The following is a 21,144-nucleotide window of genomic DNA, read 5'->3' as shown; positions in this document are numbered from 1 at the left end:
TGAAACACATTCTACTGACTCCTTCTATGAGTATTTGGTCCTTTTAGGTCTCCATTCAATGGTGACAGCTCATTGCATCTGAAAAAATAAGTCACAAGTCACCATAAGCCATAGGTCACCATAATGTTAGAAAGACAACTCTAGATTTAAGTTGAGTATTGGAGCAAAAGCTGCTGGTTTTATTACAATATCTTTAGATAGAATATTCATTTTTTTTTATCTGTCTGCTTTAAAGCCTAAATTCACAGAAAGTTGAAGGAAGCAGCACATGTTTTCCTAGTGTATGGGATGAAACAGAGCAATACTTACCTTAACCTGCTGTCCTGCAACAGCCATTGGTTATAGAGGTTCTTCATCCTGTTTGAAAGAAATTAAAAGTCAGCAGGTAAAAATAAAAAACTGTAGCTGCTGACTTTTAACTAAAGGACACTTACCTTTCCAGTGCTGTCCTCACCCGGGCCAGTTCTATGCCGGCCCCCAGGACTGGCATGTTTTCAGTGGGACAGTGCCAGGGCTAGGTCATACAGTGCCCAGGGCGAACATGGCAAGCTGCCACCCCCCCCCCATCCTCTTAGATAGGGCTAATAATGGTGTAAGGTTTGATATGCATGTAATGTTTAAGATATGCACTGAGATAGTACTAACATATCATCCGACTTTTGAAGTTGAAATAAGGAACATTTCAGTGAGAAAGTGGCATGTGGCGCACATAGCCATAAGTGGTTAAATTATGATGACCAGGAGGGGGCAAACTGCCACCCCCTAGGTGCCTTATTTGCTACACCCTTTAACTGCAGAGGGTTAGTTTTGGGAAGTACACATGCTGCGGCCATGCTGTTTTGCTTCACTACTGCCGCATGAATGATACTCCTTGTTGAACTTGACCCATTGAAGTGAATGGTGCCCCACAACTTTGTACAATGCACATGGTTGCAGCATGCTAGTGCAGGGTTGGGGGGGTTAAAGCAGGCATAAAGGAGGGGATACAATGGCTCTTCATCACCTGTCAAATGCTCTCTGAAGAGAAATCTGAATGCTGATCACTTTTCAAAGACCAAAATACATGACCAAGCCCTTAATTATTTATTTTTTTATATAGTTTTTAGAATGTAATCATTTTTTTTTTTTGTTTACACTTTGAACTGCCCTGTTGGGGGGCTTTGATGAATATCAGGGCTCTAAACAGACTCCAGATGTTTCACTTACGAGACACTATGTGGTTTGATGTATGTGTTAGCAGATGGGTTTTTGTGTGTCGGTGTGGATAGCGTGTTTCTGTGTGTCAGGAAAGTCACAAATGTGTGGAAAGGTGTGAACCTAGCCTTATAGGGGGCTTACGCTGGTGCACTGCGGTTTGGCCACAGTGTGATTTTGTGTGCGGTTTACCTGGGTTTTAAGTGCGCTCCCAATGAATTCTTTTACACAGTGCATTTTCTGAAACCGCGTCAAATATGCAGCACACAGGACTTTGATGCACTTTTGTGAAATCGCACTGTGTAATGTAATTCAATGCACTGCAGATATATGGAGGGGGCCGCTGATAGAAGAAGGTGAATGGTTAATGTGAACTGCAGAGAGGAGCAGAAGAATCGTTGCTGACTTACGATTGTGCCGGGAAGGTAAAAAGACATGCTGGAAGTGGTATGAGCCAGACATATTGGTGTCCAACAGGGAAGACTGAAGTGACCTAGCCGGGAAGGAGAACGAGGCGTAATTAATGGGTGCAGGAGAGATAAGGCAGAGTTGAAGTTGCTGGAATGGAGGAGTTGGGGAATCGATACTTTATGCAGTAACAGGAGGGAGAATGAAAGTCACTGCTGTCAGGCAGGAGAAGCAGCAGAAGCTCCAGTGCACCCCCATCACAGATTTGGACACCGCCCAGGGCAGGTACCCCTCCTGCCCCCCTCTGTACTGGCCCTGCTGTGGGAATCCGGCTGTGTCTCCTTGCAGTTTCACAGCTGTCTTCCCACTGTGCATTCCCAAGCAGCGCTGCTCCTTGTGCATGGTCCCACAGCCTTCAGGGACCTACAACATGTCTCTGGAGGTTATGGTCGGAATTGCCTCGGCGATCCAAGCAGAAGTGGAAGCATTTATTCCCCTCCCAAAATAAGTTCCAAAATTAGAAGAGGGGGGCATAAAGCCGAAATTCCCCTTTTATTAAGCCCTTATATTTCCAGTGCTGGTATTTGGACGGGCACCTATATCAGCATCCTAATCCTTTCCTGTGCCTATGGTCCTCAATTGTATGTTCTGATGTTGGTGAGATCAGTGATGACATTACTGGTCTGAGAGCCATAAAAGAGTGCCTTTTGGGGCCAGTCATCACTAGAAGATTTCAGGACACTGAATTAAGGTAACCAATATTTTTTGTTATCCCATCCCCTAGCCAAAATAAAAACTGGATTCCTTATCTGCTAAAGGTGAAGAGTTAAGCTGTAAATCTGTGTTTATCTGAAGGAAGGTATTAAAGAATAGAGGAGACCCAACCATTGGCAGCTATGGCAATCAGAAGAGTTGACATCATGACATGTACAGTTCTCCCTATTTTGAAATGTTCTCACCGTCCAAGGTGTTGTTGTTCCTGATAATCAAATTAGAGTTAACCTATCCGGTTAGTTGTGAAAATTGCTCAGTGGAGTTCTTATTTCCTCACAGAATCAGATGATCAGAACTACAGAGTTCAAGCGGTTCATGCCTTGGTTCACAAACTGCCTGAGAAAAACCGAGAGATGATGGACATCTTAATCAAGCATCTTGTCAAGTACTGTGACATTCATATATGTATCGCTTATCCCAGATTTAAATGCATTTTTCTTTCTAATACACTAAGTGATACTCTTTGAACTTGTGTATCAATTATGTTTTTGACTTCTATGTGTACATTAAATGTGAAAATCTAGGTTTAAGTCATTTTTTGTTTTTAAAAATCAGCACAAGGGACAGTATTAAATTTAACTAATTGCCGACCCACCACAGTACATTTACTGCGGCAGGTCAGCTTGTATAGGCCCAAACATGTACTTATGCGTCCAGGCGCGCTCACGCATGCCCGTGCAGACCCAGAAGACTGTGCTGTCATTCACTGCAGCACAAGCCAATCAATGAACATTGCTTAGTAAGTTCGGCACACGGTACACACAGCAAACATATTTAGACATACATTTTAACCCTTGATCGCCCCAGATGATAATCCTTTCCCAGCCAGTGTCATTAGTACAGAGACAGTGTATATTATTAGCACTGATCACTGTATTAGTGTCACTGGAGATGTGAATGGCAGTTAGTCAGTTCCCTTTAGCATCAGCTAGTATCAGACTGCCCGCCACACTATCACAGTTCCACTATAAGTCACTGATCACTGCCATTAGTAGTAAAAAAAAAGTTCCAGTATTTATACCATAGTTTGTAGACTTTCACGCAAATCAGTCAATATACACTTATTGGGATTTTGTTTTTACCAAAGACATGTAGCAGAATACATATTGGCCTAAATATATTAAATGTGTATATATATATATATATATATATATATATATATGTTTTATAACAGAAAATAAGAAATATTATTTTTTTTTTCAAAATGTTGGGTCTTTTCTTGTGTATATCTAAAAAAAAAACAAAAAACAAAACAGTGGTGATCAAATACCACCAAAAGAAAGGTATATTTGGTAGAAAGAAAATGATATAAATGTAATTTGCGTACAGCATTGCATGACCACGCAATCAAACAATCACCAGTTAAAGTAGCAAAAAAATGGCCTGGTCATGAAGGGGGTAAAACCTTCCAGAGCTCAAGTGGTTAAAGAGGAGTGTCCCTTGTGCTAAGGCCAACTGTCCTCGTAGAAATCCAAAGTGTTCTGCCCCCCTCCCCCCATGCCCCCACAGCTGTAATCTTCATGTGCTGCAGGGAATAATACAGGTACTGGACCTGTCCTTGGCGCTTGTCAAGATTGACAACTATGCCCACCTTTTCTACCCCCTCCTCCAGTCAAGGAAGCTGTACTATAGCATCCATTAGTTGAAAGCACTCTATTTATGGAGGAGGTGGACCTTTTTATTAATCTGCCTGTCCCCCATTCCTACAGCACTTTGCATTCATAGAAACCTGCCTGGATGTGTGGGGTAATAAACGCAATAGTGGTAACTACTCCACGCTGGATCCCTTAAAAATTACCTAGGGAATCTAACACAGGAATGTTTAAGTGATACAGTATGTATATAACACCTGCTGGCATTATATACACTGGTGTACTGGCTACTCCATTATTATTGGCCTAGATCTGAGGAAGGGGAGTGTGCCCCCGGAAACACGTCAGCTTGACACCCCTACATGGTGCAATTGGAGTATTTATGTTTGCACTATATGGCATCTTTTGATTCATTGGCCTTTTTTAGTTGCTACTTTGTGAGTATCCATATGTAGCAGTTTTTATATCGCTAATAAACGCTATTGGTACTGCACTAGGTGCATGCGCCTTCTTGTCCATTTGTTTTGTAGCTTTTACTTTAAAAGTGCAATTCTTGTCTTCAACTACCAATCAGATTTTTTCTGAATTCTTCTTAATTTTCCTTAATAAACTCCTGACAGGCAGAGCTCATAAAATTCTTTAGGATGGATGGAGGGGCAAGATTTGACACACCAAGGAAGTGTCTGAATTTCTTAAAGAAAATTTAGAATATGCATTCCTTTTTATTTGAACCTGAAATTAAAATAATAATAATAAAAAAAAATCCATAAAAGCACTTTTCTGCAGTTTTTCTCATTTAGCATAAGTTTCACCAATGTGATCAATTACTCTAGGCACGATATATTATGTTGTGACAATTATATTTTATCCCATAGGGTTTCACTGCATAGCCAACAGAATCTTATGACTGTTTCTAACCTGGGGGTGATCTTTGGGCCGACTTTGATGAGAGCTCAAGAGGAAACTGTAGCAGCCATGATGAACATCAAGTTCCAGAATATTGTGGTGGAAATTTTAATAGAGCATTATGAAAAGGTATAGTCAGCACAGTGAAAGATTTGTACCTGTATGTTTGGTTTATGAGTATGAAAGCCCAGGAACACATTTTATATTTATGAATTGCAGCTTACCAGTTCTTTTGGTTACTTATCATTTTATTGATTTAAAAGTGTAAGGAGGAAAAAGTACATAAGTAGTTGTTACGAGTACAAATGTCAATGTACATGTGTCAAAGTACCAATGCTATCAGCAATGAGAGGACCCAGAGGCTCATGGTTGTAGGAGGGTGCAACCTCCGCAAGTAATTACAGAAATAACAAAATACAGGTTTGGTGGGTGAAACCTGCATGCCATCAAAGATACTGAAAACTTCACATATGCTTATCACCTTAATGCGAAGAACAACAAAACTTAGAGCGTTAGTGTGTGGTCAGAGGCTAAGGAGAGGTTGTGTGAATAAGAAAAGTGGGAACGGAGAGATAGGGATCGCTAAATGAAGCATCAGACAATCTCTTATAGTTACTGCTGGGCTGTGCAGACTTCCGCAAATGGCAATTTGGTAGGTCTAGGCCACAAAGTCAAAGGGTACGACAGAAGTGGGAGGCTATCCCAAAGTGGGAGGCTATCCCAATTATTCTAGCACGGTCAATGTATTGGTGCTGATCTGGGGGCCTCTTAACCATGGATCCCAGTGTTTGAAGGATTTGGGTAAAGTTAAGCAGCTTGCCAGTTCTTACCTTGACCAACAGTGTGCCGCTCAGGCTCGATCACTGTGGGGAGTAGTGTGCAGGAGTGCCAGCAAGGGATGGAGCTCGTCCCGGGTCCTGTAGTCACTGGAAGGAAGAGAAGAAAGATCCCTGGTGCCACACATCCACGGAGTCTGATGGTGGTAATGAGAGAGCCAACCTCAGCCTGGGCTCCTGCCAGGCCACGGTTCCAATGCGTTTCGCTCCGCCCCTAGAGCTTAGTCATGGGATAAGCTCCGGGGGAGGAGCGAAACCTGTTGGGGGTCATAGCCTTGTGGCAGCACAGGCTGTGATTATCTTTCTCATTACCATCACAGGACTCAGTGGATGTGCGGCACCAGGGATCTTTCCTCTCTTCCTACCAGTTCTTACATAGCAGCCGCTACTGAGGCGAAATCACTCCAAAAGCAACACAGACAAAGGGACATTTTTAGTAGAGAGAATGCCTTAGGCCCTCTGGCAGTGATTTTATTATAGTGCATGGGTGTGTACTTGTTAAACTGGAACATACTGCATTTAAAAGCATTTAAAAGCACTGCATTGTAATGCACTTCAACACATTACAGCGTGCTGAAACGCATGTTGAGCAAAGAAAATGAGTGTAAGTTGGCTTCTGCTGTGCAGAAAAACCCACACATTAATAATGCACATCAATGCAATGCATGAAAAAAACTGATTGCAATACATGTCAGCTCAGGTGCATTTAATGTGCATCAAAGCCAAATAAATGCAATGGAAAGGGTGCGAATCTAGACCGAGGCTGCTGCTTGTGTAATCAAGTACACTACCAGCTGGGACCTTACCTAGAAAGGAATATTAACACATTCCACTATATTTGCACAGGCATCCAGCAGCGATCATCACAGGTAATCGCTGGCTGGGCGAAGTCGCTCACACCAGTAATAATCAGTAGCGGGAAGCCGCTGTCATTCGCATCGCGTCTGTACAAATGTATTCATATTCACCTTCAAAAGAAAGCAAAAAAAAAATGATTTTCATTATACATTCCCTTAAACTGCGGGAACAAAACTTTGTCATTTTGTCCTTTGTTTTCTGAATTATAAACATTTTAGTCACAGCATAATTAAATACTTGAAGGCTGAAATCACATAAATCTTTTATAACAGTTCCAAATTTAAACAAATCCTTATTTTTAGGCCTCATGCACACTGGACGTTTTTACAGCTGCTGTTAGCAGCGTCAGACGTTTTTTTTTGCAGCTGCAGAACGCCCATCCATGTTATTCTATGGCCTCATGCACACATAGAGCTTTTAGGAGCTCCAAGTGGCATAGGCGTTTTACAGCTCCAAAAAAAACCCAGAAACTGTGGGTTCAGGAGCTCCAGCGTCAAGCTGCAAAAAACGTCTGACGCTGCTAAAGGCTCCATAACGTTGCTTAACGTGCGTTAAGCCACGTTATACGTTTTTTTTCTTCCATTCAAAATCAATGGTTCCCTATGGGAGCCTATTGATTTGAATGGAAGTCACACCGCAGGTCGGATCAGGGTGATCCGACTTGCGGTGCGACCTGCACTGTGAGAATCTTGAGGGGGAACTCCACGCCAAAATGGGGAAAAAAACGGCGTGGGGTTCCCCCCCAGGTTCCAAACCAGGCCCTTCGGATCTGGTATGGAATTTGAGGGTAGCCCCGCGCCGAAAAAACGGCGTGGGGTCCCCCCCAAAATCCATACCAGACCCTTATCCGAGCATGCAGTCCGGCATGCCAGGAAAGGGGAGGGGACGAGCGAGCGGCCCCACCCCCCCTGGATCATACCAGGCCACACGCCCTCAACATGGGGGGGGTGTGGGTGCTTTGGGGCAGGGGGGGCTCTGCACCCCGCACCTCAAAGCACCTTGCCCCCATGTTGATGAGGACAAGGGCCTCATCCCCACAACCCTGGCCGGTGGTTGTGGGGGTCTGCGGGCAGGGGGCTCATCGGAATCTGGAGGCCCCCTTTAACAAGGGGGGCCCCGATCCCGGACCCCCTCCCTATGTGAATGGGTATGGGGTACACTGTACCCCTACTCATTCACCCCATAAAATGCAGTGTATGGAAATGACGACAGGAGACGTTTTGGAAAATTTATTAAAAATCTTCATCCGGCTCTTGTCCTCTCCGGGGGTCTTCTCCTCTCCGAGGGTCTTCTGCTCTTTTGCTGTCCGCCCTTCTTGTCTTCTCCTCTCCGGGGTCTTCTGCTGTCTTCTTCTCTCCGGGGGTCTTTCTGCTGTCTTCTCTCCGAGGGTCTTCTGCTCTTTTGCTGTCCGCCCTTCTTGTCTTCTCCTCTCCGGGGGTCTTCCGCTGTCTTCTCCTCTCCGAGGGTCTTCTGCTGTCCGCCCTTCTGCTGTCCAATCTTCTTGTCTTCTCCGCTCCGGTCTTCTGCTCTTTTGCTGTCGGCTGTCGGCTGTCCTTCTTCCTCCGGTCCTCCTCCGACGACGTCTTCAGCGATTATGCCGGCCTCTGGTCTCCGCAGCTTATTATATAGCCATTAGGGGCGTGGCCGCCAGATGACGTCATCAGGAGACCACGCCCCCTTGTGTCACAGGTGACGTCACCTGTGACACAAGGGGCGTGGTCTCCCGATGACGTCATCTGGCGGCCACGCCCCTAATGGCTATATAATAAGCTGCGGAGACCAGAGGCCGGCATAATCGCTGAAGACGTCGTCGGAGGAGGACCGGAGGAAGAAGGACAGCCGACAGCCGACAGCAAAAGAGCAGAAGACCGGAGCGGAGAAGACAAGAAGATTGGACAGCAGAAGGGCGGACAGCAGAAGACCCTCGGAGAGGAGAAGACAGCGGAAGACCCCCGGAGAGGAGAAGACAAGAAGGGCGGACAGCAAAAGAGCAGAAGACCCTCGGAGAGAAGACAGCAGAAAGACCCCCGGAGAGAAGAAGACAGCAGAAGACCCCGGAGAGGAGAAGACAAGAAGGGCGGACAGCAAAAGAGCAGAAGACCCTCGGAGAGGAGAAGACCCCCGGAGAGGACAAGAGCCGGATGAAGATTTTTAATAAATTTTCCAAAACGTCTCCTGTCGTCATTTCCATACACTGCATTTTATGGGGTGAATGAGTAGGGGTACAGTGTACCCCATACCCATTCACATAGGGAGGGGGTCCGGGATCGGGGCCCCCCTTGTTAAAGGGGGCCTCCAGATTCCGATGAGCCCCCTGCCCGCAGACCCCCACAACCACCGGCCAGGGTTGTGGGGATGAGGCCCTTGTCCTCATCAACATGGGGGCAAGGTGCTTTGAGGTGCGGGGTGCAGAGCCCCCCCTGCCCCAAAGCACCCACACCCCCCCCATGTTGAGGGCGTGTGGCCTGGTATGATCCAGGGGGGGTGGGGCCGCTCGCTCGTCCCCTCCCCTTTCCTGGCATGCCGGACTGCATGCTCGGATAAGGGTCTGGTATGGATTTTGGGGGGGACCCCACGCCGTTTTTTCGGCGCGGGGCTACCCTCAAATTCCATACCAGATCCGAAGGGCCTGGTTTGGAACCTGGGGGGGAACCCCACGCCGTTTTTTTCCCCATTTTGGCGTGGAGTTCCCCCTCAAGATTCTCACAGTGCAGGTCGCACCGCAAGTCGGATCACCCTGATCCGACCTGCGGTGTGACTTCCATTCAAATCAATAGGCTCCCATAGGGAACCATTGATTTTGAATGGAGGCAGAAAAAAACGCTGCTAACAGCTACTGTGGCCAAACGTGCAATAACGCTAGTAGGAAAAGCTACTGAAAGCACGTTTTTACAGCTGCTGTTTCCCGGCGTTATGTAAACAGCTTTGGAGCACGTTTTTATGACGCCCTGTGTGCATGGAGCCTAATACAAAAAAAAAAATAAATAAAAAGGAAATAACCAGTTTCATTTCACAGCTGGTGTCCACTTTGTTCATGAAGAATTTGTTTTGTAGTTTCTGAAGAAAAAAGAGAAAGACCGCATGCTGCTTCCATAATAGAAATACAAAGCTTGTTACCAAAAACTTATTTTTTACAATATGGGAAACACATTTTAACACCAACTGCCATAGAGGTGAATTTGCATTTTAATGAGACGTTGGAGTTGACACACTAAAGGCATTTAGGCTGTTTAGCTAGTACAGGGAATTTTCACTTATCTTAGGCCTCGTACACACGATCAGATTATCGGATGAATTGTCATCCATTTTTTGTTGCATGATATTCTCATATGGAAAGTGAAGAAGTTATTCTCACACGAAAATTCTCATACGACAGAATTCAACTTCAGCAGTGATGTCATGTGTTGAATTGTTTTGTATGTATTCTGAGCATGCCTAGTCTTGCTCTTATGATTTTTTTCGGACGAAAACTGTACTAATTAACCACTTGCTGACCGCTTAACGAGGATTTACTGCGGCAGTCAGCCGCTGCTGGGCAAAGCAATATAGACCTATGTTGCTCGCCCACAAGCCTGTAGGGGGCGTGCTCCCGCCCCCGCTCGTTCCCTGGGGACCTAGCGCGAGTGACCGGCGGCCCCAATGTCCACCGGTCACTCACGATCGGGGAGGGAGAAAGACAGACGGCTAATGTAAACACAGCCGTGTGTCATTCTCACTGAAGTAGGCACAGAGGCTATATGATCCTGCTGTATAGGATCGCATGTCTCTGTGTTTACTTAACTAGCCACGCCCCCTAACAGTTAGAATCACGCCCCTAGGGACACACTTAACCCCTTGATCACCATTAAAGTTACCCCTTCCCTGCCAGTGTCATTTTTACAGTAACAGTGCATATTTATAGCACTGATTACTGTAGTAATGTCACTGGTAACCCCAAAAGTGTCAAAAATGTCAGTCAGGGGTCCGATCTGTCTGCCGCAATGTCGCAGTCCCGCTAAAAAAAATCGCAGATCACCGCCATTACTAGTTAAAAAAAAAAAAAACAATAAAAATGACATAGTAGTTAGTAAACGCAATAACTTTTGCGCAAACCAATCAAAATACGCTTATTGCAATTTTTTTTTTTACCAAAAATATGTAGCAGAAAACAAATTGACCTAAAATGTTAAAAAATTTAGATTTTTACAATTTTTTTTTTGAGAATTTCATATAAAAAAAATGTGAAAAATATTGTTATTTTTTCAAAATTGTCGCTCTTTTTTTGTTTATAGCGCAAAAAATAAAAATCACACAGGGGATCAAATACCACCAAAAGAAAGCTCTGTTTGTGGGAAAAAAAGGACATCCATTTCATTTGGGTACAGCATCGCACGACCGCGCAATTGTCAGTTAAATTCACGCAGTGCCCAATCGCAAAATAGGGCCTGGCCTTTGGGCAGTCAAATCCTCCGGGGCTTAAGTGGTTAAATGAAAATCAGACATTGTGTTTACATACTATAAAAATTTTATAGCCTGCACATCCAGTTTTTTGTCATCTGAAAATTCGTAATCGACTGCAGAAAGCACCATACTAACAATCCTAAAATCAGAAAATTGTTCGATGAAATTTTACTTCCGATTTTCTTATCGTGTGTACGGGCCTTTAGTGTTCGGGGAGAGGTACTGCTGATTTCAATCATCCGATCATGTGCAAGCATAAATCTTGTTTTTTTAATTTTTCCTGCAGCCCTGAGGATGCACACTAGTGATATAGCGGCTGTGGGTGGGAAAAGGCAGATGGGGGGGGGGGGGGATTAGGCATACCAAAATGCCTGCACCCCCCTGTGGATTGTTGCAACTGCAACTCCCAAATGTGTTAAATGCTGAAGATGTTGACTAAAGCAGAGCTTCAATGGATTGAAAATTGATGGCACAGGTAAGAAAAAAAAACGATCACATAGGGTAGATGAAGATTTCATGTGTGTGCCAAATATAACAGTCTGTATTTGTATCATCCAGTGCACTGTTATAGCTATAGATATTATAGGTGCTATAGCGAGGAGACGGGGGGTGCCATCCAAAGCAAAGACCAAACACAGAGGTCTCACCAGCACGCCATTAAAGTAAAAGTCCACCTTAACACTAAAATCCCCACATCTACAGCCATCTATGATCTAACACCAATCTATCTAGCCCTGTAAAGAAGAAATCCATACACATACCTTTTTTGAAGCCGAACCGATCCCACGCTTAGATGTCAGCCATGGCTTTGCTGTGTAGGCGGATGCAGAGGACACAGCCGACAACGGAAGCCCCATAGTAACTCTAGGGGTGACATCACATCCCATTCATTTCACAGCCAATGTCAACTGCATCTTCTGCAGAGCTTCCTCCGCTGGAGATCGGGTCGGATCAGCTTCAAAAAAGGTAAGTATACTAGTTTCTTCTTATAGGGCTAGATAGGTTAGTATTAGATCATGGATGTCTATAGATGCAGGGATTTTGCTTTTAGGGTGGACTTATCCTTTAAGTTCACACCTCATTTTCTGTGTTTCAGATGCGTTTCTGCATGCCCCTCTCCCCATTTTTTTTCTTTATCTCAATTGAGCAGTGTTCATTCTGTTAAAGAAAATATTTTCGTCAACAAAATTAACACTATTTTAGTTGACTAAAGTACAACAAAAACTAAAACAATTCAAAATGACTAAAATACGACTAAAACTAAAATGGTATTTTAGTCAAAAGACTATGACTAAAACGAATTTGAAATTCGTCATCAAAATTAATACTGGTTTTATATCACAATGGCTCAGTCTGTGTCTGAAGTTCATGTTCATACCTTAATACCACAAATAATTAACTTATTCAGTTTTTAATCCAGGAGTATATAATAAGTTTGGAAATTCTAGAGAAATGCTTAAATAATACATTGCAATTTAACTAAACCCATTAGATTTTAGTTGACTAAAATGTACTGGAGATTTTAGTAGACTAAAATACGACTAAAACTAAAACAATTCAGATGATTAAAATACGACTAAAACTAAAATGGCATTTTAGTCAAAAGACTATGACTAAAACTAATTTGAAATTGGTTATCAAAATTAACACTGGTTTTATATCCCAATGGCTCAATTTGTGTCTGCAATTCATCTTCAAACCCTAATACCATAAATAATTAACATGCTATTAGATTTTTAATCCAGGAGTATATAATGAGTTTGGAAATTCTAGAGAGATGCTTAAATAATACATTGCAATTTAACTAAACCCATTAGATTTTACTTGACTAAAATGTACTGGAGATTTTACTAGACTAAAATACGACTAAAACAATTCAGATGATTAAGATACGACTAAAACTAAAATGGCATTTTAGTCAAGACTATGACTAAAACTATGTCGAAATTTGTCATCAAAATTAACACTGGTTTTATATCACAATGGCTCAATCTGTATCTGCATACCTTAATACCATAAATAATTAACATGTTATTAGATTTCTAATCCAGGAATATATAATGAGTTTGGAAATTCTAGAGAAATGCTTAAATAATGCATTGCAATTTAACTAAACCCATTCGATTTTAGTTGACTAAAATGTAATTGAGATTTTAGTAGACTTAAATAAGACTAAAACTAAAACAATTCAGATGATTAAAATACGACTAAAACTAAAATGGCATTTTAATCAAAAGACTATGACTAAAACTAAATAGAAATTTGACATCAAAATTAACATTGCAATTGAGGACATGTTTATTCCAATACGGTTTTATGCCTTTTGCCATGTTCTAGATGTGTTCCAATCAAACAAAAAATGCAACATGTTCTACTTTTGTGGGCTGCAGAGGAAAGCACTGCACTGGTGTGAACAAGGTCCATTGGAATCCATGTTAAATTCTGTCCATGCATTTTGGATGCAGAATAAAAACACACTGGAATTTACCTGGTTTGAACCAGCCTTCAAAATCAGTGTAAAAAGTACTTATCTTATAATAATGAAAAATGGGCGCTGGTAATGATGTGGGCTTGTAAAATATATGTTGTGATTGTGGGTAAAATATATCTTCAATGTGAGTGTAGACCATATATAATATCATTACCCAATAAATTGTAAACAGTGCATATATAAAGGTAGACACAAAAAATTATTATAATAACTTATTGTGTCAAAATTATACTTATGATGTCAACTTAATAAATTATCACAGGAAAATGTGAAAAAATTGTGACTTTTGGTGATAATTAAAATAATACAAATGTGTGTATAGATATAATAGATATGCACAGACTATTTCACCAGTTGCACAAATACTTTTATAAATCACAGATTTTATTGTCAATTATATGCGTTTTAATGATATTATGATAATCCAGTTTTCACATATAATTATAAGTGTCACACATTTGTATTATTTTAGTTATCACCAAAAGTCACAATTTTTTCACATTTTCCTGTGATAATTTATAATATGTGATAATATAATATGTGATGTGATAATATCATAAGTATAATTTTGACACAATAAGGTATTAAAATATTTTTTTGTGTCTACCTTTATATATACACTGGTCACAATTTATTGGGTAATGATATTATATATATAAGGTCTACACTCACATTGAAGATATATTTTACCCACAATCACAACATATATTTTACAAGCCCACAACATTACCAGCGCCCATTTTTTATTATTATAAGATTTGGAATTTTGTTGGTACTGGTACCATTGAAATAAAAAGGGCAGCAGGTATCTTCATTTTATATAGGGCCATACATCAAAACCAGGCGCCTTCACCTTGAAAATCAAATAAAAAGTACTTCTATTCATTGCCATAGAAAAAGTGACATTTTGGAGCCACTGCGAGAACTGTTACATAGTTACATAGTAGTTGAGGTTGAATAAAGGCAAAAGTCCATCCAGTTCAACCTGTGTAGGTGTGTGTGGCTGTAATCATTTTACAATGTGACAATCTGTATTGTTATATTATTATTATAAAGGATTATTATTATTATTATTAAGGATTTATATTGTGTTAACAGTTTGCACAGCCCTTTATAAAATGAAGGCAGCCAGTACAGGTACAATCCTATTCATTAGAGCTTTCACTGTATATTTAGTGTGCCAAATACGGCAAACACGAGGCCAATTGTTCAGATGATTCCAGCTGACATTTTTTCCTGCTTCGGAAAATGGAAATGAAAGCTATTTTGACAATTTCCTAAAATGTGAATGGTTGTTGCTTAAAATTGTGAAGTTTGCATTCCCATTTAATAATGAATCTTACTCTGCACAGATCTTTCACACAGCTCCGGACCCCAATGTTCCTCTCCCCCAGGCACAACAACGTTCCTTCTCCAGGAGAACCAGAGCCATTTGTCTTTCCACTGGACCAAGAAAGCCCAAGGGGCGATATACACCGTGTCTGGCTGATCAAGACAGTGAGTGCGACTAGAATAGCTGACTTAATCGGGACACCCCCACCGTTTATAAAGCTAACATTATGGGGGGGGGGGATTTTATTAAAACTGGTGCACACAGAATCTGGGGCGGCTGTGCATAGTAACCAAATAGCTTCTAGGTTTTAGCCCTCGTTCACATTGAACACGGGTTTGTAATTGTGCGAGTTCAGCTGAACTTGCACGATTTCAAGCCTGCATTTCAGTGTGAGTTCGAGGATGATTTGAAAGACATCTGCGCGGGTTCATGCACAGATATCTATTGAAATCGCCCCTGAAGTCACCAAAAGTAGTGCAGGAACCGATTGGGACAGTGCCGTTGCCAGTGTTCTATCAGAATACCGCTACCTATCAGATTCTGCTACCGGAAGTGATGTACGGACTAGAACAACTTACTGCGCTTGTGCCATGCGTTCCAACATGGCCGCTATGCGTTCCAGTAGGTTTCCTAATGTGACAGAACACCAAGCAGAGGCGGACATCTTCTTACACCCACGTAAGTCTTGAATTTTACATTTATTTTAGATGTGAACTCACCTTATATACTAAAATAAGCTATTTCACTGCAACCGAGTGAAATAGTCTATTTCACTCTATAATCAGTTTCTCACTGAGCAGTGCAGGGTGTACCAAGATGGCCGTCGCCACCTTCTACCTGCAGGTTTCTTGCTATACTTACTAGAATACAATAATAATACAAATGTAATACTGTTATTTATTCTGTAAGGTGAGTTTACTGCTAAAATTAATGTAAAATTCAGGACTTGCTTGGCTGTAAGAAGATGTCCGCCTCTGCTTCATGTTCTGTCACATTAGGAAACCTACTGGAACGCATAGCAGCCATGTTGGACCGCATGCGCAGTAAGTTGTTTTAGTCCGTACGTCACTTCCGGTAGCAGAATCTGATAGGTAGCGGTATTCTGAAAGAATGCTGGCTACTGCCCATTTGGTTCCTGCACTACTTTTGGCGACCTCAGGAGCGATTTCAATAGACATCTGTGCACTACCCATAGCAGAATCTGATAAGTAGCGGTATTCTGACATAAAACCGGCAACGGGGGCTTACTGTCAAAGCATAATTAAACAAGCTGAAGTTAGAAGCTGATTGGTTACCATGCACTGCTGCACCAGATTCTGAGTGCTCCAGTTTAGGTAGATCTCCCCCTATGTCATACAGGGTATCTGTTACTAAAGGGAGACTATAATGATTTGGGGACAATTTTATTTTCATTTTTAAACTTACATACTTTTAAACTGTCTTATATCTGCTTTTTAGCTATTTATAACTTTTGTTTTACAAAAGAATATTCGTTGTACACTGAACTTATGACACAAAATTTAGAGTATTATGGGTTTTCTGTACAGATTTTGCATAAAAGAAGCTGTTTGTCTTCAAAGTACCTAATTGAACCTTCCTTTCGAGGAGATAAGAGAGTGAGAAATCACTGCTATGACTCATTCACTTGGGTAAAATTCAACTTCCGATATTGAGTTCTGTAAACAAAAGGCCCCTAAAAGAAACAACTAAGGATAACCTGGAAAACATGCAAAAAGGAATTTCATCTGATGGCTGAAATGAGAATACAAAAATATTCATATGCAACATTTTATCTTTATCTGCATGATAAAAGAGGAAAAAATATGAAAAGAAAATATGTATAAAACCATTATAGATTCCTGATGAATCTACTCGGAAGACTTACACATACTACCAAAAAATTTTAGCATTTTGAAAACTAATTTAGATACATTATAGGTGTAATATATATCTATAAACAGTCATGTGAAAAAGTGAGTACATCCTATGGAAATTGTTGACTTGAACAGGCAAACATTAGATCTTTATTCAGATGGTGCCTGCAAATAAGGCTAATATATATGAACAAGTAATTCATGATGTATTCATTTTTATTATTTAAATGATCAAAATACAGATTTGTCAAACAAACTGAAAGTAAGGGCACCCCTACAGTTACCACTACTTCAAATCCATGAAATGAATCAAGGGGTTCCAGATTAGGTTCCAGTAATTATAACCTTATTAGGGAGTATGCAAGTGGAATCTGTCTTATTTAAACCTTTAGACATCTAGGGTTGGTGTTCTCTTTGCTATTGGCATGTGTGATATCATCATGCCAAAATCTATAGAACTCTCTAAGATCCTCAGAAATTAATTTGTGGATGCATATAAGTCTGGCATGGGAATAAAATGGATTGCCAGCAATAAAATATAAGGTGACAACTCTGTCTTCGAATTGTGCTTCTGCATTTTCATACTGTCCCATGGGCTTCTGATAGAGACTACAGGTGGTCATTTTAATGTTCATTGCACATTCATGGTCCACTGTTTTCACAATCAGGAAATGCAATGCAGCCTTCTCAGAAGTGTTTGCATGTCTTGACATGGAGGGCTGATATCTACTTTTTTCTTTCCTGCAGGTGACTCTTATAGTAGCAGTCCAACCAGCACTCCTATGGGCAGTGTTGAATCGCTATCTTCACATTCCTCAGAACAGAATGTAAATTCAAGGTCAGCTTCTTCACCACAAAGAGACAAGAAAGGGAGTAGCATTCCATGGGTGACCTCTACGCCTTCCTCTAATGGCAAAAAAAGCTCTAGCCTTTGGACCACAAGTCCCGAGTCGAGCTCCAAAGAGGATGCCTCAAAAACCGATGTGGAGTCAGATTGTCATAGTGTGTCTTCTGTGACCAGCCCTGGAAATGTTTCACCACCGATTGACCTCACCAAAAAAGGACACTATGAGCTTTCTGGGCTCAAGCGCTCTGCGGCCCCCTCACTTCGCTCCTTAACTTCAACAGAAGGTAAGTGTTTGATGATTTTTGAGTTGTCGGTACTGGGTAAGCTAGCATTATTGGAACACACCACATGTGACTTTATTTTACACAACCCCCTGAAATCTGACAGCTACCTCGTCAACTACCTTAGGGCACAAACTGCACATTTAGAATTTGGGAGATTGTACTTTATATGGCAAGGCTGTTGACAGCAAGAGCTAGACTCCAGGTGGCCTTTGACTGTCTACTAAAGAAAATACACATAACTGTGTCAGAGGAAGAACACACTCCCCATATTTCTATCCTACTAGATGGCTTTTAAATTCTAAGGCTTTGCTTCTGTTACTTAGAAGTATGCACATGCTTAGGGGTCTGTTTATAAAAAAAATGTTCTGTGTGAATGGCTCAACATTTTCACAGCCATTGCAAATAATTTCCATAAAATGTCTAATATGTGTATTACCTATGATCATCACCTCCACCTAGTGGCCATAATGCAGTATTTTCCTGAAATACTACAACCAGGAAAACACAGCATTATGGTGTTGATGATCATAGGAAATATCCATATTAGTCCCATTACGTAGCGGCTGTGCAAATGCTGAGGCATTAACATTGCAAAGTTTTTGTAATTAGACCCTTAAAGGCCAGTTAAGAGACAAGCAGTGCATTACTAGGAAAGAGAGAGAGAAGTGAAAAACCTGGAACAAATAGAAGAAAGCAATGGAAAAATTGGCGTGGTTCGGACCATTCATTATGTTTGATTCACAAGCGTTAAGCCCCGTACACACGTACCGATGGTCGGCATACAAATGTTCCTCTTTTCTCCCCGGGATGTCGGTGTCTGTTGAAAAGTGCAAAGACAGCACAAGGACAGCACAAGAATTTTGTCTGCAGACTTCAGCTGACTGCAGAAGTGATGTCATGTAATGGTTAACTTTCCCTGTGTTTTTAATTTTCTGAGCATGCCCAGTCTTGCAAATCTGCGGTCTGTCGGCCGAATTGTGTACTGACAGGCGAACAATCGTCCGTTCTGGTGTCGGCATACAAAAATTTTCATGTTTGCAAGAAAGACTTTTGTCCGCAGATTGTGCGCAGACATCTGTCGGAGGCACCATACTAACACGCGTACAATCGGCAGATCCTTCGTCCACCGACGTTTGTATGCCGACGATCGGTACGTGTGTACGGGCCTTAAGTGTCCATTCACACTACCGTGACTTGTCAGGCGACTTGTCAGCCTGACAAGTCGCGGTCCGTCGCGGTCCATGCAGTGCTACAGGACCCGTTCGAATAGGAGCGACACAAGTCGCTCCGACTTAGAAAAAGGGTCCTGTACTACTTCGGGGCGACCTCGGAGCGACTTGCATAGACATTCATTATATGAAGTCAGTGCAAGTCGCGCCGAAGTCGCGGTGCACGCGACTTCACAGGTCGCCCCCGAAGCCGGAGCGTCCCTAGTGTGAACCCAGACTTATACTTCTATCATATCTATATAAAGCCTGTATAAAAATATTATTCTAATAACAATATGTACAATACAATGCTGAATTCTGATATTTGTAGGAGAGAGCCTATTTTTCTAACATTACATTTTGTATAATGTCAGAATTCAGTTCTGTTAGAAAAATATTTGTATTAGTTACACTGTTTATTGATTTGGCTTCAATGATTTGCAAACTATCTTTATTCAGCCACAAAAATAATTTGCTGTAATTTGATGCAGAATGCAACACAGAAGATAATGACAGTGAATGATTTAGGTGACACCATACAGGGAGGTCTATTTACTAAAGGCCAATATACTGTACACTAGAAGTGCACTGGAAGTGCAGTTACTCTAGATCTGAAGGGAAGCTCTGAAATGAGGGGAAGCTCTGCTGATTTCTATCATACAATCATGTGCAAGCAAAAATGCATTTTTTTTATTTTCCTTGCATGTTCCCCTCAGAGCTAGAGCAACTGCACTTGCAATGCACAGACTATTTACCTTTAGTAAATTAACCCTATCAACTTTATTCATAAGCTACTGATTTGATGAAAGATTAGACATATAGAATTTTTTCTGTTTAGCTTGGTGGTGTAACAGAAAAGAATCTAACAGATTCCTTCATCCATGCTACACAGCATGAATGGATGAGTCTCTCGCTGTGGCTACTGTATTTTGACAGCCGACCCTGCTAGCTATTAAAATACCCAAACAGCAGCTGCATCTAGTTGGACAGTTTTCCACTGGGCTCCATTGATTTTTAAATTGAGGGATGTTGGGTAGGAGATGGCAAACAGGGCCACCCAAAGAGCAAAATTCTTTCATTTTCTGGAGCTTTTTTTGTGCACAATAAGCTGCCTTGGAGGAGTTATAAATATAGCATACAGGATAGAGATCCTGCAGGGTCAAATTCAGCCTACGCCAAAAACCATTTGAAGACCAGACCTTTTTCTGACACTTTTTGTTTAAAAGTAAAAAAATTTGTATTTTCTGCTAGAAAATTACTTAGAACCCCCAAATATTATATATTTTTTAACAGAGGCCCTAGAGAATAAAATGGGGATTAGCAATTTTTTTCTGTCACACGGTATTTGTGCAGCAGTTTTTTGAATGCAACTGTTTTGGTAAAAATACACTTTAATAAATTTGAATGCGCACAAACACAGTATAACACCCATTTTTTGGTGCTACGCTGATTAAATAGATACTTAACATGTCACGCTCGTGGAATGTCACGCTTTAAAATTATGCACGATTGTGGATTGGCGGCAAACTAAACTTTTTAAAATCTCCATGGGCAACGCTTTATAAGCCTTTACAGGTTCCCAGTTTAGAGTTACAGAGGAGGTCCGGTGCTAGAATTATTGATCTCTCTCTGACGGTCTGACGGTTTGCTTCAATACCTTTTTACCATATCACTGATTACGCATGGGTGCAGGTCCAATACGTGGGTTAGTCCAGTGGTCCTCAACCCTGGCCTACAGGGCCCACTAACAGGCCAGGTTTTAAGTATTACCTTGGGGAGATGCAGACTAGAATACTGCAATCACTGAGCAGCAAATGATATCACCTGGGATGTATTTCAGTTATCTTGCAAACCTGGCCTGTTAGTGGGCCCTGTAGGCCAGGGTTGAGGACCACTGGACTAGTCTTTGCACACAAGCACAGGGGGAGGTGGGATCTTTTTTTTTTTTTTATAATTTATTTTTTTGATTTTTACACTGTTCCTCTCTTTCTTTTTTTTTTTTTTTTTTTTTTAATGAAAACATCACTTGTGACAGCAAATGGCAGTGACATGTACTCTTTATGGAAAGCTCTGGGGTCTATTAGTTCCCAGATGTCTCC

General features: G+C 41.5%; 1 protein-coding gene across 1 annotated transcript in view; it reads left to right on the top strand.

Annotated features, from left to right (window-relative positions):
- ARHGAP42 (Rho GTPase activating protein 42) overlaps positions 1-21,144 on the top strand; it is a 531,819-nt gene that overhangs the window by 494,259 nt on the left and 16,416 nt on the right. Inside the window, exons 17-20 of the mRNA XM_082244686.1 lie at positions 2,656-2,761; positions 4,844-5,003; positions 14,852-14,996; positions 17,454-17,837. Coding sequence (XP_082100812.1) covers positions 2,656-2,761; positions 4,844-5,003; positions 14,852-14,996; positions 17,454-17,837 — 795 coding nt within the window. The remainder of the gene's footprint in view (positions 1-2,655; positions 2,762-4,843; positions 5,004-14,851; positions 14,997-17,453; positions 17,838-21,144) is intronic.

The sequence above is a fragment of the Pelophylax lessonae genome, assembly GCF_965119305.1.
Source record: "Pelophylax lessonae genome assembly, chromosome: 2".
Taxonomy (NCBI): domain Eukaryota; kingdom Metazoa; phylum Chordata; class Amphibia; order Anura; family Ranidae; genus Pelophylax; species Pelophylax lessonae.
Note: the sequence above shows the minus strand (reverse complement) of the source record. Positions and strands in the feature narration are given on the sequence as shown.